Raw genomic sequence first — 16,662 nt, 5'->3', positions numbered from 1 at the left:
CACTCTCTGTTGATGGCATGTTCTGTGATGACAAGTTTTATAAACAGTTTTCATAGATTCCTCCCTGTGGCCCTAGGCAGTGGGTACAGTCTCGTTCCTGTTTTGTAGACAAGCTAGCTGGGGGCATCAGTGAGACGAAGACATTTGCCCAGGACTGCACAGTGAGCAAGTGACAGGGAGGATGTGAACCCTGGCCTCCCCTGATCCTGGAACCTGAGTGTGTCCCCCTTTAAAGCCTCGAGGCCGTGCTCGCTTTGGCAGCACATACACTAAAAGTGGGTGGACAGGGAGGATTAGCATAGCCCCTGCAGAAGGATGACATTCAAATTCGTGAAGTGCTCCATATTTTTAAAGCAATTTTCTTCCAATTAGAAAGTAAATTAAAAAGAAAACACATCTTCCTTCTTAGAAAAAGGCCCAGTTTGACAAAAAAAAAAAAAAAAGAAAGAAAAGGTAATGTTGACAAAGAGGCTGAGTGGGCTTCCCAGGTGCCTCTGTGGTAAAAACCCATATGCCAATGCAATAGACATGGGTTTGATCCCTGGGTCGGGAAGATCCCCTAGGGGAGGAAACTGTAACCCACTCCAGTACTCTTGCCTGGAGAATCCCATGGACAGAGGAGCCTCGTGGGCTCCAGTCCATGGGGTCACAAAGAGTCAGACACGGCTGAGCACAGCAGTATAGAGGCACAAGTAAAATATAGTAAGCTAGAAAAAACAAAAAGCTTCAATGCCCTCTGTGGATCCTTCCAGAACAGAGAAGGGAGTGGGATCTGCTGGGGTTGAGTGGAAGGCGCCTACCTTCATAGGCCTTGGCTGCGTTCACCAGGCTGGACCACTCGAGGCCAGCAGCTGTGTCAGGGAGCGGCATCATTCCCGGGTCCAGACGCCGCAGGGGCCGGTCCCGCCCGTCGGCCAGTGAGAGCTCGGAGGCTGAGATGGTGGCTGGGTGGGGAGAGGATGGGTGTGAGTGACAGCGTGGGAGAAATAAAGAAATGAACACGTTCCTTTACACTCCCCATACAATTATGTAACGTTACATAACTGTTACACTTATATATAATTAAATGAATAAATTATATTTATTAGATGATAAATGCCAAGGAAAACAACCAGCAGGGTAAGGGGGTAGGAGTCTTGGATATTTATGTGGGTATGATTTGAAATGGGGTGCTGGGGAGGCCTCGTGGAGAAGATGGCCTTTTGTACAAAACTCAGAAGGAGGCGAGGCTGTTGGGGTGTGGTCAGGGGGTACACCTTGGGAGAAGAGCATTCTGGGCAGATGAACCAACCAGTGTGAGAAATCAATCCCTAAAGCGGGAACGTGCCTGGACGTTTAAGAAACACCAAGGAGGGTACTCCTGTAGATGTCCAGTGGCTGAGACTCCATGTTTCCACTGCAGGGGACCTAGATTTGATGCCTTGTCAGGGAACTAAATCCCACACGCCACAACTAAGACCCGGCACAGACAAACTTAAAAAAAAGAGGAGGCCCGCGTGGCCGGGACAGAAGGTGCTGACAGGGCCGGATGGCGCAGGGCCCCTGGGGGCTATGACAAGAACCGTATCGCTTCCCTGAGTGAGATGGAGCCACAGGAGGGTTCTGAGCTGTTGCAGGTATCCACTGAGTCCCTCCAGCTTTGTGTGGGGGGATTAGGGAGGCTGTGAGGAGGCTCCTGGGATGGTCCAGGAGGGAGATGAAGGCAGACAGGACCCGGTACGGCTGGAGGGACAAGGTCCTGGGTCTGCCTGGCAGGTGGGGCCAAAAGCAGTCCCTGAGGGTGGACGTGGGTGTGAGACAGAGGGGCCTCTGGGAGGACTTCAGGATCTGGGAGCTGGCACTGAGTTGGGAGGGCTGAGGGCGGGACCAGAAGGGAGGCTTCTGGAGGTGTGAGTGTGAGATGCCTGAGACACCCGCACGGAGCCGTGGGTGGCGTGCAGACCATGTGCGTCTGGAGCAGAGGGCAGAATGCCAGGCTGCAGACAGATCGTGGGGCTCTGGGGTATGGCTGGGGTTTAGGGTCACTGTGGGGAGACCTGGTGGGTTCAGGCATGACATGACAAGCAGAGAAAGAGTCTCGGGGTGCTGGAAGGGATGGAAGGCACCAGCAGCGTGTCAACAGTGACATCTGCTGCAGAGATGGAGGCCTCCTGTGGGGCTTAGGCCCTGACTCGCTGGGGCCTCACAGACCCTACAGGGGAGGGCAGAGGGCGACGGTGAAGCACGGAGGTCAGGCGGTGACTCCGGCAAGAAAGGCTGGGCCTGCTCCATGTACCCTAGGCTCATCCTCTTGCCGGGCACCACACCGGGTACTACAGCGATCATCTCTTAGCCCCCACTCCCCCAAATTAGCCAGGAGGGAAGAGCTACTATGACCCTGCGTGACAGAGCGGGTGACTGGGGCTCAGAGCAGGAAGCTAGCTGCCTTGCACCCTCTCTCTCGCTGGTGGGGGCACCTGATTTTAACATGTGGGGCCTGACGCTGACCCAGCCCCATGCGGCATTGGTCTTGAGAGGCTCCCTGTTCATGTCTTAGTTCAGAGACAAAAACCTGACTGATGAGAGGTTAGAATGCTCTCTCCTGGCGACAAAACACTGACAAATAAATACATCAACAGCTAGAGTGTTTTTCAGCGCTTACTGCATATCAGGCCCTGAGTTTGGTGTTTTCCATGTACTAGCTTGATTCTCGGATTAACTCAGTGAGGTGGGTGCTTTTTCTCTATAGGCACAGGGAGGTTACAGCTGTGAGGTCAGGACCTGACCACAATCTCGGGCCACCCGGCTCTCAGGATGCGAGGTGCTAGTTGGCAAGTGAATGAATGCTCAGGGGAATGGATGAGAAGGCAGGCTGAAGGACGTCCTCGATCCCCACGCTCCCATTTCCAGCCTCCTAGTGTCTCACAGCCGAGCAGGTGGGGACTGCGGGAGCAGCTGCCTCTGCCACGCCAGTCATCTCAGGCACTGCCTCGTGAGAGGCTCCTTGGCCTTGAGGGCTCTTCATCAGCGGAGCCTGGGACCGGGCTGACAGCCCCTCTTCAGCCCCGACGTGGCTTGGGAAGGGCTCTCGAGCAGGCGTGGAGATGTGGAAAGGCCTGGGGCCCCAGCCAGATGGGACTCTCAGGTTCAGGAGGACAGGAGAGTCAGATGGGCACAGAGAAGGATATGTGTGTGTGTGTGTGTGTGTGTATTTCATGAGAGAGAGGGCCCTGGGCTGCGGTCACTGTAAGGACCCAAACAACCCTGGGCCCTGCTCTTAGGGAGTCTCCAGTCCAGCGGGGGAGACAGACTCATTCCCACACAGTGACCACCGGGAGAGAGAGGGGCTGTGATGGGGAAACACAAGGCTGAGACAGCATGACGGGACGGGAGGGAGCCGGGGCAAGGGGTGCCCAGAGGAGCTGCCTGACTCAGCCTGGTTAGGGAGAGGACTTCCTGGAGGAGGCAGCATCTTTGACACGACTGAAAGTACAGGTAGAGCCAGGCAGGCGCTCTGTCTGTCTGTCTGTGATCTCTGTGCACCCTCCTGCCCTGGCCCGTCTCTTGCCTTCTCACCATGTGTCAAATGCCTCCTCGTGCCAGGCCCTGCCTTTGGCACAGACAGGGCAGTGGAGGCGAGAGGCTGATGAAGGAGACACAGAGTGAAGATCAGGGAAGCAAGAGAAACCGCCGGGAAGCTCAGTGCCACCAGGGCAGAGGTGCTGTGTGCCCCCCACTGCTGGGTGCCCAGAGCCTACAGCAGAGCCTGGCCCAGACCAGGGGCTGGAGACAGTGGGAAGAAGGCAACGGAGGGGCAGAACAGGGGCTCTGGAGTTTAAACTGGGAGGGAGGATCCAGCCTGGGGCTTATGGGAGACTCCAGCAAAGAGCCAGATCTGAGCAAAGCCCTAAAGGGGAAGCGGGAGTCAGGGAGCCAGCACGGGGCTGGGGGAGCAGCATGGCGGGCAGGGGGAGTCACTTGGACACCCTGAGGAGAGAGTGTGGGCCAGGAGGTTCTCACGGAGGCACTGAGGAAGGGCCCTAGGGTGGAGCCCCAGAATACCAGGGCAAGGTCTATGGACCCAGATACGAGGTCAATGAGAAGCTGTGGAAGAATTTTAAGGGGGGAGACAGAAGCCCTCAAAAAAGAGTCCCTGAGCCTCCATCCCATCCTCTGTGGTGTACAAAAGGGCTCCATCAGATGCTACAGGGCACAGTCCCTCAGCTGAAACCTGGGGTGGGCACATCTCTGAAGTCAAAGTTTGTGGCGATCTGACAAAGTGATGACATACTCTATATATGCACATACACCCAGAAAGGTTGGCAGCGGCCCCCATTCAACACACCCGTGTTCCTCAACTCAGCAACAGACGCTTCATGCCGAGTGGGGTGAAGAAGGGCCATGAACAGCCGTATATCCGTCTAGGTCGGGCACTGCCGGGGGCGCCTGGCCCAGGCTTCTGCCCTGCCTTCTGGTCTCAGAGCCTCTGAGGTTGCAGATAGAGGGTTACAGTGCGGACTGAAGGACAGCTCACCCCAGCCAGTGCGCAACCATGCACATAGCACTTCCTTCAGTAAATACTTGCTGATGGTGGTCACACCACTGTATCCCCTCCTGCTGAGAGCTGGCAGGCCTGGAGGAAGTCATGTATGTGAAGACAGGAACCTCCATGGTGGCCCAGTGGTTGAGACTCTGTGCTCCCAATGCAGGGGGCTCAGGTTTGATCCCTGGTCAGGGAACTAGAGCCCAAATGCCACAACTAAGAGTTTACAGGCTGTAACTAAAGATCCTGCATGCTGCAACTAAGACCCGGAGCACCCAAATAAATACATAAATAAAAATAAATATTAAAAAAGAATTCATGAGGTAATCTGTTTGGTGCTGCAACAGGGAGCTGGGGAAGGGGCACATATAATGGAAACCCTGATCCTCAGGGCCCTAGTAATGAGCTTCCAGTCTGGAGACACCTAGAGAGACTAATGCCCTCTCTCTGGTCTCAGATGACCTCAATCCTTGGGGGCCCCCCATTCCTAGGTGACTGATGCTTGGCTAACAATTCCTTGCTCTGAGGGTGACACCCAATGTGCTGAACCACTGCGGTCCCCGGACGCTCCCTTGTACTTCAGTTCCCACCCTCACCTGACTTTGACACTGATGACCCATGACCTTTGACCTCGAGGTGATCCACATGCTCATGCCCTCCTGCTCCCTCCACCCCCAACCAGCCTCCAGGTTCCCGGGCTCACATTTCTTCTCGGGGAAGCTGTTGCTAGCGGTGGTGGGGACGGGGCCAGGGCCGCCAGGCGGGTGGGGGTGCTGGTGTTGGCGGCGGGCGGGCAGCGTGCTGGAGGGGAAGGCGCAGGTGCTGGTGAAGAGCACGTCGCTGGGCAGGCCCGGCTCCAGGCCGGCAGGGTTGGCGAAGCTGGGCTCCCGACGCCCACTGCACAGACTCTCATCTGACAGCGTCCGCTGCAGGCTCTTCTGTGGAGACTGCTGCCGGGACAGGGGTGTGGTCACGGCCAGGCCCATGGTTACTGCCCTCGGATGCTTCTTCCCCACCATCTGCAGTCCTCACCCACCCAGCATCCATTTCTGCCCAAAGTACCCCACTTCTCCCTGAGGATTCCTCCTCCCCTCTTTGTAGCCCACTTGGGTCTGGAGGGCCGACCCCACTCTCCAGCTCCAGGGGAGGTAGGGAAGGTGGGGTGACCTCAGCTAGAGCAGGAGACCCAGGTGTTGGTGGGGACCACCTGGGACGAGTGCTGGCTCCCCCCAGAGCTGGTGGGAGGGAAACCCTGCAGAGACTGGGGCCACCCAGGTCCCAACAAGAGTGCACCTGCCCAAGCGCCTGGCCCACCAGGGGAGGCAGAGACGAGAGGGACAGAGAACGCCTGCTGTTTTGGCCTTCCCCACCTCTGGGTCACAGGAGCCCAAGTGCCCCCTGAGCACTCCCCTCCATTCCTGGTCCTGTGGTCTGGGCAGGCAGGTGCTGCTTCCACCCTGCGCTCAGGGAAAAGGATATGAGAGCGGTCCAGTGGGTTTAAAGCCCCAGCGAGCCTGCTAGGCTGGCTCACACTGTGATCCTATCCCTGACCAACGTGACATCCTGACTCCTGGCTGCAGGGGCACACGCACACTCCAATAGGCTGGTAGGTGCCGCGGGCAGGAAGAGGCTGGAGCGAGTGCAGGGAGCCGCCCCGGCCCGGCCCCGCCTCCCTCTGCCTGTCTGATTGCATGCACAGGAGCATGGGTGTGTGCCTGGTGGGGGCAGCCTCTACGTACGCCTGTGTCTCTCTCCTGCTCGGGCGCCAGGTTGTCCATGATGATGAGTTTCTTTAGGTCATCTTCGATGGTGGACTTGTAGTTCTTCCGTGGGGAGCGGAGGTCTCGGAGGGAGGCCCTCAACCGCGGCTGCCCGAAGACGTTTTTCGTGCTGCTGTCTACCTGCCTGGAAGGAGAAGGTCACAGTCAGAAGGGTCTTGGGAGGCTTGAGTCACTTCTCAAAGCCATTCTGACCCCAGGGAGCCAACCGCCACTGGATGAGTGACCACGGCGTCCTCACGTCACCCGGTGAAGATGGACAGAGATGAGACCTGGGTTATCCTCTCCACTTGCCCATCCCCCAGATGTGTCCTGGAAACCCACTCTGTGCCATGTGTGTGCTCAGCAGCGGGAATACAGCAGTGAACGTGGAGCAGACCCGTCAGAGACTGACCGTGAATAAATGAGCAGGGAGAGAGACCCCACAGTGCGAGGTGGAGAGAGGCATGCTGAAGAGAAATAAAGCTGGGTAAAAGGATAGGGGTCTCTGGGGATGGAGGCTGGGTTTTCTTGTCATCTTTTGGCAGTGCCACATGGCATGGAGATCTTAGTTCCCTGCTCAGGGATCAAACCCATGCCCCCTACACTGGAAGCATGGAGTCTCAACCACTGGACCACCAGGGAAGCCCCAAGGCAGGCTTTTCTAAGGGGATGACATCTGAGCAGAAAGGGAAGAAGGCAGGAATCTGCTGGTAGAAGAGGATGCCAGATAGAGGGATCAGCGAGTGTTGGGCTGAGACGTGTGAACAAGCCTGGTGAGTTTATAGAGGCGTAGAGGGCAAGACGGTGAGGGGGAGGAGGGGAGGCCTGGGAGGGGCTGGGGCAGGTGTTCAGGAACTTATGAGCCACAGAGGGGTCTCAGGATTGTATCTGGAGAGTCTGAGCTGTTGAGTAACTGGTCCTGATTTGTGCTTTAGAAGAGTTGTGGACAGAGACATCACCCTCATGGCAACAAGGAGACAGGAAACTCCGGAGTTGTTCAGGTGGAAAACAGGGATGGTGTGGAGCAGGGACTCCAGCCACAGAAGAGGGAGAGGGTCCCACAGAGTTAGACTCCCCTGGGGGACCGGTCCCTTTGGGCCAGGGCTGGGCCACAGACAGCAGACCTCTGGCCTGGGCGCTCCAGGGCCTGGCACCAGATCCCCCTCACTCTGCTTTCCATCACGTGGGGTGGGCTCACGCATCACAGGGTGGCTGGGAGGACCTAGAAGACGAGGCACAAGGGCTTGGAGCAGCCTCTGACTGCTACTATTTGGCTTTTCTACTGGGTCTCTCATTCTCGTTGGGCTTCCTGGTGGCTCAGCTGGTAAAGAATCCTCCCGCAGTGCGGGAGACCTGCATTTGACCTCTGGGTTAGGAAGAGCCCTTGGAGAAGGGAACGGCTACCCACTCCAGTGTTGTGGCCTGGAGAATTCCATGGACTATATAGTTCACGGGGTCACAAAGAGTCGGACATGACTGAACAACTTCCAATCTTGTTTCAGAAGCTGATTTGTGAGCCAGGTCACTCTGATCACCACACTCTTCTTTAGCTTTCCCAAAGCTGACCCAGGGCTGCCTTCCAGAAGACTCTATGATCTAAAAGTCACTGAGGCACAGTCTGGGGTTAAGAGCAGGAGCCCTGGTGGGCAGACAGGTCTGGCTCTGAGTCTAGACTCTGCCTGTTCCTGCTGTGGGACCCTGGGCAAGTCACACCACCTCTCTGATCCTTGGTTTGCAGGAAAACACAGTGACCTTACTACATTTTGGAATTTGCTGCAAACTGCCTGGCCAGCACCTCACCGGGCGGACGCTGGGGAGATGAGAGCTGCTCTTCTGACCATTTCTCTGGAGGTGCTGGGCACTCTGAGCTGCACACAGTCCCCTCCTATTGCTCCTTCCCATTCTGCAGGCACCACAGGCTGTCACCCCAGCTCCCTGGCCCAGGCTGGCTCCTGGGGGCTCTCTGTCCTCCACTCCTGGGACTTCCCCTGCAGTCTCCTCTTGCCTCCTGAGTCTGGCCCAGCCTTTGGGATCAGGTCCTACTTTTCCAGCCAACACTGGATCCCTCATCTGAGGTGTTGCCACCCTCTCCCCCCAGGAAAGAAATAATGACAGCCAACAGAAGCACAGAGCCGGGTGCTATCTACCAGTCCGAGGGCTCCATGTGAGCTAACCTGTGACATCTACACAGCAGCCCTCCCTGGGAGCCACTGTTAATTGGCATCTCCACTTTACAGGTGGGAAACTGAGATACAGAGAGGTTAAAGTAACTGTCCACAGTCACACAGCCTGGGAGCAGAGGAGTTAGGATTCCAGTCCAGGTCACCGGGCTGCAGCGCCCACAGGCATCACGACAGTGCTTGGCTGTCACGTTTCTATCAAAGAGATGGTGTATGAAAGATGTATAGTATGTGAAACATAATCACATTGGGTGCAATAATATGCTTTTATAGGGACTTTCCTGGTGGTCCCATGGTTAAATATCCACCTTCCCATGCAGGGGACGTGGGTTCAATTACTGGTCGGGGAACTAAGATTCCCATATGCTGCAGGGCAACTGAACCCAGGAACCATAACTAAAGAGAAACACAGGCACCCCAACTGGAGAAGCTCACATGCCCCAACAAAGATCCCACGTGCTAAGACCAGACACAGCCAAATAAATTAATAAATATTTTTTAAAAAGCTTTTATACATTAAAAAATAAATCCTGGAAGAAATTATGAACAATGATTACTTCTGGGAAGTAGGAGTCATATTAGAAGGTGGAAAAATGAGACTTTCACTTTTCACCTGATAAAAACACCCTTCTTAACTGGTTGAATTTATTTTGCTATCATCATGTATTATGACAAAAATAATAATAAAAACTAGTTTAAAAAGAGCTGACACCCAGACTTCATCATTGTGTAACTCAAGAAAGAAAAAGAAAAGAGTCTTTGAACTCAGGAAGAAATAAGATATCTTGGGCTCCTGAGGGTACTGAAGTCTATGTTTTTTATTTTTTCTCTTATTTTCTCAGCTGCCAGCCTTGGGGTTTCAACAAAGGAAGGAAGAGAGGGTGGTTAAGTTTTTTTTTTCTTGTTAGGTCGTATTCCTTCTCAAATGAGAATTCCAGGGCTAGGGTAATTCTGGCTCCGTCATTTTTAGGCAAGTATGCTTTCTGGGCAAACGAAAAGCTTTCTATCCAAAAGAGAGAAACAGACAAAAGCAAGAAAGACACACACACACCCCAGAGTACATGCCATTCCCCTGGGAGCTCAAAAGGGCCTCACCCTTGCCGCTTCCCTTTTGATTTTGCCATTTCCCAGAATCCCCTGCACAAGGGGCGCTGCCCATGAGGCTCCCCTCTGGGAAGGGTGTAAAATGACCTGCTGAAAATGTAAAACCGTGCACTCTCTCCACCCTAGGAGTTCTACATCTGGGAGTGTCCCCTTTAAGGTGCCAGGTGTGCGGGGACGCTTTGTGAAGTCCTGACTAGGGAGGAAACAGCACCGGCCAGCAGTGGCAGGGCGAGGCCCCGCAGGGAGGGCCAGCAGCACCCCAGAACAATCCCCTCCAGCTGCTGAAGACAAGAGAACTTGGTCCACATGACGTGGGAAGAGGTTTGCTCAGATACGTCATGGGAGTAAACAAGTTATGGGGACGTTCCTGGCGGTCCAGTGCCTAAGCCTCCACACTCCCAATGTAGGGGCCCAGGTGTGATCACTGGTCAGGGAACTAGATCCCACATGTGGCAACTGAGAGTTTGCATGCCACAACTAAAGATCCTGTGTGCCACAACTAAGACCTGGTGCAGCCAAATCAATATTAAAAAAAAAGTGGTATGTATGGTGTGAAAGCATTTTTAGGAAACAAAACTCACACACAGCTTATGCTGTGCTGTGCTCAGTTACTCAGTTGTGTCCAACTCTGTGATCCCATAGCCTGTAGCCTGCCAGGCTCCTCGGTCCATGGAATTCTCCAGGCGAGAATACTAGAGTGGGTTGCCGTGCCCTTCTCCAGGGGATCTTCCCAACCCAGGGATCAAACCCAGGACTTCCCGCATTGCAGGCAGAATCTTTACTGTCTGAGCCACCAGGAAGGCCACACACAGCTTAGCGTGGTATATTCAAGTTTACTAAACTCTCAGCTCCTAAGGTGGATATGTGGGAGGGATTCTCTTTCTAAAAACATTCCTTGCCACAGCCCACCAGGTCCAAAACAATCTGTTCTACCCTGCCTCAGCCCTCACCTCCTCCCATACAGGCTTCCCAAGGTTCCTGAAACACGCCAGGGAAGTCCCTGCCTCAGGGCCTTTGCACCGGCTGTTCTGTCTGCCCAGAGCAACCTCCCCAGCATTCCCCGCAAATGGCAGCTTCTCATCCACCCAGCTTCACTCAAATGTCACCTCCTCAGAGAGGCCTTCCCTGACACTCCACCTTTTGTGGCTGCCTCCCAGCCCAGGTGAGCTACCTCACACTCTCCTGTGCTACTTCTTCACTGTCTTCATCTCCCAGTGATTCATCCTGTGTAACTGTTTTGGGGTCCCACTCCTCCCACCTCACCTGCAGTCTTGTGTTTACGTCCAGGGTGGGGATGAGGCCAGCAGGCACACCGACTGAGTTATTAACTGTGTATCACACAGAACTGACCTTCCTTCCAACCCATTAGCTGACCTCCCTACCCATCTCCTTCCTTCTTTCCAACCTCCCTTCTGCTCTCCCTTCCTTTCCCAGCAAGCTTAAATGATTTCCATAAACCAGGAGAAAGTATAGAGGACTTCCCTGGTGGTCCAGTGTTTAAGAATCTGTCTGCCAATGCTGTGGACATGGGTTTTCTCCCTGGTCTGGGAAGATCCCACATGCCACGGAGCAACTAAGCCTGTGTACCACAATTGCTGAGGCCCACGCACCCCAGAGCCCATGCTTGCAGTAAGAGAAGCCACCACAATGAGAAGCCTTCGCACCGCAAGTAGAGAGTAGCCCCTTCTTGCTGCAACTAGAGAAAGCCAGTGCACAGCAATGAAGACCGAGCACAGCCAACAAAAATAAATAAATAAAAGGATAGAGATACTTTAAAAAGTCAAGCCAGGAGAACACAAGCATTCCTTCCTTGCTCTATTTGGGTTCATTGGCTGAAACTATCTTCCCAGCTCTCAGGACCCCTAGGACTTGAGTGGGGCTCTCTTGATTCTCCAGCGGAGGGCTGGCTTCCTGGAAGAAATCCTACTAGAACCTTCTTTCGACCCTCAGCTCCACATCTATCTATACACTGCAAGTTCCACATGGCCTGACACTGTTAGTGGGCAGCTATGACATGTCTAAAAGGAATAAAATATGATGAAATTCAGTTTGGAGAGTCAAACTCATCATTTTTGTCCACACTCTCTTTCTTCTGGGAGGATTTCCTAATGTATTGTCTAAACTGAAAATTCTAAGCAATAATTTAAGATGGCATTCATTCCAGGTTAAAAGAAAAAAAAAAACAAAAAACTGGGTTTGTGCACCTCTGATCTTTTTCCTCCTTCTCAAGATCTTTGGCCTTTATAAATGTTTAAATCTAATGACCTCTGAGGATAAAATGGACTCGACTCTGATTGTTAAAAAGAATGAGATCACCTTCTGTGTTCTGTCTAATATGGAGCTGTCGCCAAGCTGAGAAAAGAGCAAGTCAAAGAGGCTGCAGCACAGACAGGAGGTGACCCCATGGATAAAAAAAAGCGGGGGGCGGGAAGGAAACACACACACTCACGTGTGCTCTGTCGTGTTCAGAACATTTCTGTAAGGATGGACAAGAAATGAAACAATGGTTGCTCTGGGGAGGGGAGCTAGATGGCTGGGGGCCAGGGAAGGGAGTGAGGCCTGGTTTTCACGGCATACCCTTTTGAACTAGTTTGGTTTTTATCCTCTGCGTGTTTTACCATCGAACACACAAATGAAGAAAACACCCAGGAGGAGGTACCCTCTCTCAAAGTTCTGACTGACAGCCTTGGACAGAGTCCCTAATTTGCCTGTGTTGTTTGAACTTGCATTTGCCACACTGGGGAATTAAACCACTCACGTTAGAAAAGAAAGAGGGAGACAGAAAAATGACAAAGAAGGCCCTGTAGTTAGGAGCGGGACAACAGCAACTTCTTTTTCCCGTGATGGCTGGGCCAGGAGTGGAAGGCGACCAAAGGCTCTGACTTGGCTGGGCCTGATCCCAGATGACTGGGAGCTCTGGCCTCCAACCCGGGCAGCTCCCTTGGGGCTGGGTTAATTAAGCTAATTAGTACCACTGTCGGTTGGCCTGCCTGAGCTGGGGGTTCTGCCAGCCTCGCTGGCGAGGACACTCATCGAGTCTGCGCTTTGGGCGGCAGGCCGATTTTCCTGGAAGGCTGGCTGGGAGAGGCGGGTGGGGGTGGGGGTCGACCCTGCCGTGGGGTGGGGATGCTGCTGCTTCCGTGGCTGTGCTGAGCTGAACCCAGGGCCCCTAAACTCGAGGAAACCGCTAGATGCTAATGCCAATGCTGAGCGGCCCTTTCCGAGGCCTCGCTGACTCCTTGTGCCGCCTCGGGGAGGGAGACACCCCTGTCCTCCCCTTTAGAGGCTGGGGACCGAGACACGGTGAGTGGAGGATGCGCGGAAGCCACATCTGCCCCGTGCTCTGAGCCGCCTGAGATTCGCTCTTGATGAACGAACGCAGTGCTCAGTGTGCCTGGGCGCAGTGACGGAGGCTCTGGGGGTGTGTGCCCCCACTCTGGGGCTGGGGTGTCTCACGGGGCTACGTTCCTTCCCTATGGCCATCACTTCCATCGCCTCGCTTTACCTGCAAGAGCACTGATGCCGTGAGAGCTTCTGACACAGTGACTGCAGAGTCGGGTCCTGGGCTTGACTCAGGGGACTGCCCCTGACTGCGGTGGCAGTAACGGCAGCTGCAGCAAAGCTCGCCCCCTGAGCACGCGCTCTCTCTCAGGCCCCAGCCTGCTCATTTTTTCCCCCACTTTTTGGTGACGCCATGCAGGATATGGGATCTTAGTTCCCAGAAGAGGGATTGAACCCATGCCCCCTGCAGTTGAAGTGGGAGTCCTCACCAATGGACCACCAGGGAAGTCCCAAGACTGCCCTTCTTATGGGTGAGGACATTTGGAGCCCGGGTCCTGAGATGTGACCTGGGGGATCACCCGCCACAACCACTGCTCCACCGTAAGCAATAAGCAGGCTATTCCCTAGGGCATGCCTCCTCCTCCTCCTCCTCACCAGGCCTTGTCTGCAGGGAGCAGGGCCGGCAGGGCCGCCACACGCCAGCCTTTCAGTTGGGCTGAGACCAGCCTGGCGGGGAGGAGGTGCCCTGGATGGCTGAGGAAGGGGGTGCTGATGACCACGGGTTCTGTCTCCTGCTCTGTGGGGCCCCAGCCTGGCCACCCTGGTCACCCCCTCTCCTGCTCAGCCCTGTGCAGCTCAACCTTCGTGCTGGGGTCCTCCCGGGAGTTACCTCAGGAAGTCCTCACAGCTGGGAGGTGGGGAGGATGTCATGCCAGTTTAAAGAGAGAAAAACTGAGTGACGGAGAGGTGAGCGGCCAATGAGGGAGTCCTTCCCGACCCCCACGCTGTGCTGCTCTCATGGTGGGGAGAAGGCAGCCCGGTGAGTTCAGCGTCCTGCGACAAAGCAGTCAAAATGGGGCTGTTCGGCCCTCTCCTGAGGCAGAGCTTCAGGGGTGACTGGGGCCTGCAGCAGAGGGGCTGGTTGCGGGGGGTGGGGGGCTTCCACCTCAGTGCCCTGGGTCCCCTCAGAGTACAGCTCCTCTGTCCTTCACCAGCTCACTCCACTTTTCGTGCAATGGAGCATGTGCCCCCAGACAGGCGACTGTTTCCTCCGAGAAGTCAGCAGTCCTCAGAAGGCGCGAGTCCGGCCTTGGATGCGAGCCTTGCCTGAGTCTTTCCCATGATGAGATACCCTGCCAGTTCTCTTTCTAGGTATGAATCCCAGCTCTGCCACTTCCAGTTGGGTGACCCAGGCTACGCACTTTTAACTGTGCATCAGTTTCCTCCTCTAGAAATAGGGTCACCGGGAGGACCTGGGGGGTCTGTAAAGCCCCATCCACACAGTCTGGCTGAAAGACAGCACCCCTGTGCTGGCTGCAGCCATTTATAGCACTCTGGGGATAGGTCAGAGGTCCCTGACCAGAATCAGTGAGAAAGGAGGCAGATTTGGTGATTACTCCTTTGGGGACACACTCATATTAGGGGTGACCTATGGGACTTCCCTGGTGGTCCAGTGGCTAAGACTCTGAGTTCCCAATGCAGAAGGCCTGGGTTCGATCCTTGGTCAGGGAACTAAGGTCCCACATGTGGCAACCAAAGATTCCGCATGCACAATAAAAATCAAAGGTTCTGCGTGCTGCCATTAAGGCCCAGGGTAGCCAAATAAGTACATAAAGATAAATATTAAAAGAAATATGTGGTGGTCTCTGTACAACCATGACACCTGCAATGACTAACCTTAACTAACAGAGTGAATTTGGGCAAGTGACTTAACCATTCTGTACCTCAATTTTTCTTACCTGGAAAATGGGATACAAAGTCCTACAACTCACTGTTCGTAGTGAAGGTTAAATGAGTTAAAAAAGGTAAAGGGCTTATGACAATACTTGGCAGGGGTGTGTGTGTATGTGTGTGCTTAGTCGCTCAGTCATGTCCGACTCTTTTTGACCCCATGGACTGTAGCCCACCAGGCTCCTCTGTCCATGGGGATTCTCCAGGCAAGAACACTGGAGGGGGTTGCCATTTCCTCCTCCAGGGGATCTACCTGGCCCAGGGATTGAATCTGCGTCTCTTACACTAGCAGATTCTTTACCACTGCACCACTGGGGAAGCCCACTTGGCAGGGGAGGTATCAGTAAAAGCAGGTAAATAAGTTATGCAAATGAGTTCTCATGCCTTGGGATAAAATTTCAGCAACAGAATTATACACAGATTAAAAACAAAACAAAACATGTTTAGCCTCAAATACTTTAGCTGGAAGTAAAGACAATGTTTTCTGGAAAACTAGGTTAGGTGACTCAGAAGTGTCTCTAACAATGACAAAGACATTTCCAAAATGCTCAGGGAGATTTTGAATAAAGCAGCTTTCTTAAAAGTATGTGGACAAATGCATTAATTCTAAGTTAACATGTTACTTAAAGCACGTGATTTTAAAAATTATCTGTAACCAAATTAATAAGAAACCACGAAACTATTCTGTGTCCCCTGGTATTTTATATATTTAGTTTACATATTTTTATGCCATGCACGCACATACATAAAAAGCTTTCTTTGGATCTTATGGTGGGAAAAGGGGGGCTGCTGTTTGTTTTTGGCTGTCACCTCTCCAGGTATATATTTTCTCAGCCACGCCACGGTGGCATGTAGGATCTTAGTTCCCTGACCAGGGATCAAACCTGTGCCCCTGCAGTGGAAGCGTGGAGTCCTAACCACTGGACCGCCAGGGAAGTCTGCCAGGTATACTTTCTGACCGCCTACTACATACCTTGTCCTGGATGGGGCTCAGGTGGGTCTGCTGTCCCAGTACCTTTAGTCCAACGGGTTGACAGGGAAGAACTGAATCTCTAGCAAACGACTGTGTGATGTGCTCTGGATAGAGGCCAAGCAGGGGAAGAAGTGTGGGGTCCATGGGACGGATGAACCTGGTGTGGGTCTTGGAAGAGTTTCTTTGAGGATGGCAGGTCTGTGTGAGACCTGAGGGCTGGCGTTATGGGTCTCCTCCAAATGATATGTTGAAGTCCCAAATATCAGAATTTGGCCTGATGTGGAAATGGTGTCTTTCCAGGGATAATGAAGGTAAAGTCAAAGTGTTACTCGCTCAGTCATGTCTGACTTTTTGTGACTCCATGGACTGTGTTGCCTGCCAGCTTCTCTGTCCATGGGATTCTTCAAGCATGAATACTGGAGTGGGTTGCCATTCCCTTCTCTAGGGGATCTTTCTGACTCAGGGATCAAACCCAGGTCTCCTGCATTGAAGGCAGATTCTCTACCATCTGAGCCACCAGGGAAGCCCAATCAAGGTAAAATGAGGCAACTACTGCTGCTGCTGCTAAGTCGCTCAGTCGTGCCCGACTCTGTGTGACCCCATGGACTGCAGCCCACCAGGCTCCTCTGTCCATGGGATTTTCCAGGCAAGAGTACTGGAGTGGGGTGCCATTGCCTTCTCCAATTAAGATTGACCCTGGTGTCCTTATAAAAACAGGAGATGTGGACACAGAGACACATACCCAGATGTATCTACATGCCAAGAAACCCCACAGACTGCTGGCCAATCAATCAGAAGCTGGGAGAGAGGTGTGGTACACACACTTCCTTTCCGCCCACAGAGGGAACCAACCCTGCTTCCACCTTGGCTCCAGCCTCCAGCCTCCAGAGC

At 53.7% G+C, this 16,662-nt stretch overlaps 1 protein-coding gene and 1 non-coding gene across 6 annotated transcripts in view; one reads left to right on the top strand and one right to left on the bottom strand.

Annotated features, from left to right (window-relative positions):
* The window catches only part of SIPA1L3 (signal induced proliferation associated 1 like 3), a 254,183-nt gene that overhangs the window by 8,584 nt on the left and 228,937 nt on the right, over positions 1 to 16,662 (bottom strand). For 4 of the 5 annotated variants that reach the window (XM_061388094.1, XM_061388093.1, XM_061388097.1 and 1 more), the window contains 3 exons: positions 6,262 to 6,427; positions 5,226 to 5,472; positions 801 to 944 (listed from right to left, as the gene is read on the bottom strand). In XM_061388094.1, coding sequence (XP_061244078.1) covers positions 801 to 944; positions 5,226 to 5,472; positions 6,262 to 6,427 — 557 coding nt within the window. The remainder of the gene's footprint in view (positions 1 to 800; positions 945 to 5,225; positions 5,473 to 6,261; positions 6,428 to 16,662) is intronic. The other variant, XM_061388096.1, reaches the window with a different exon arrangement.
* LOC133231233 (U6 spliceosomal RNA) lies at positions 246 to 350 on the top strand. Its single transcript, XR_009731107.1, has one exon. It is a non-coding gene; the product is annotated as a U6 spliceosomal RNA (small nuclear RNA).

This window comes from Bos javanicus, chromosome 18 (genome assembly GCF_032452875.1).
Source record: "Bos javanicus breed banteng chromosome 18, ARS-OSU_banteng_1.0, whole genome shotgun sequence".
In the NCBI taxonomy this organism is placed as follows: Eukaryota; Metazoa; Chordata; class Mammalia; order Artiodactyla; family Bovidae; genus Bos; species Bos javanicus.
This window is presented reverse-complemented; position numbering and strand designations above follow the sequence as displayed.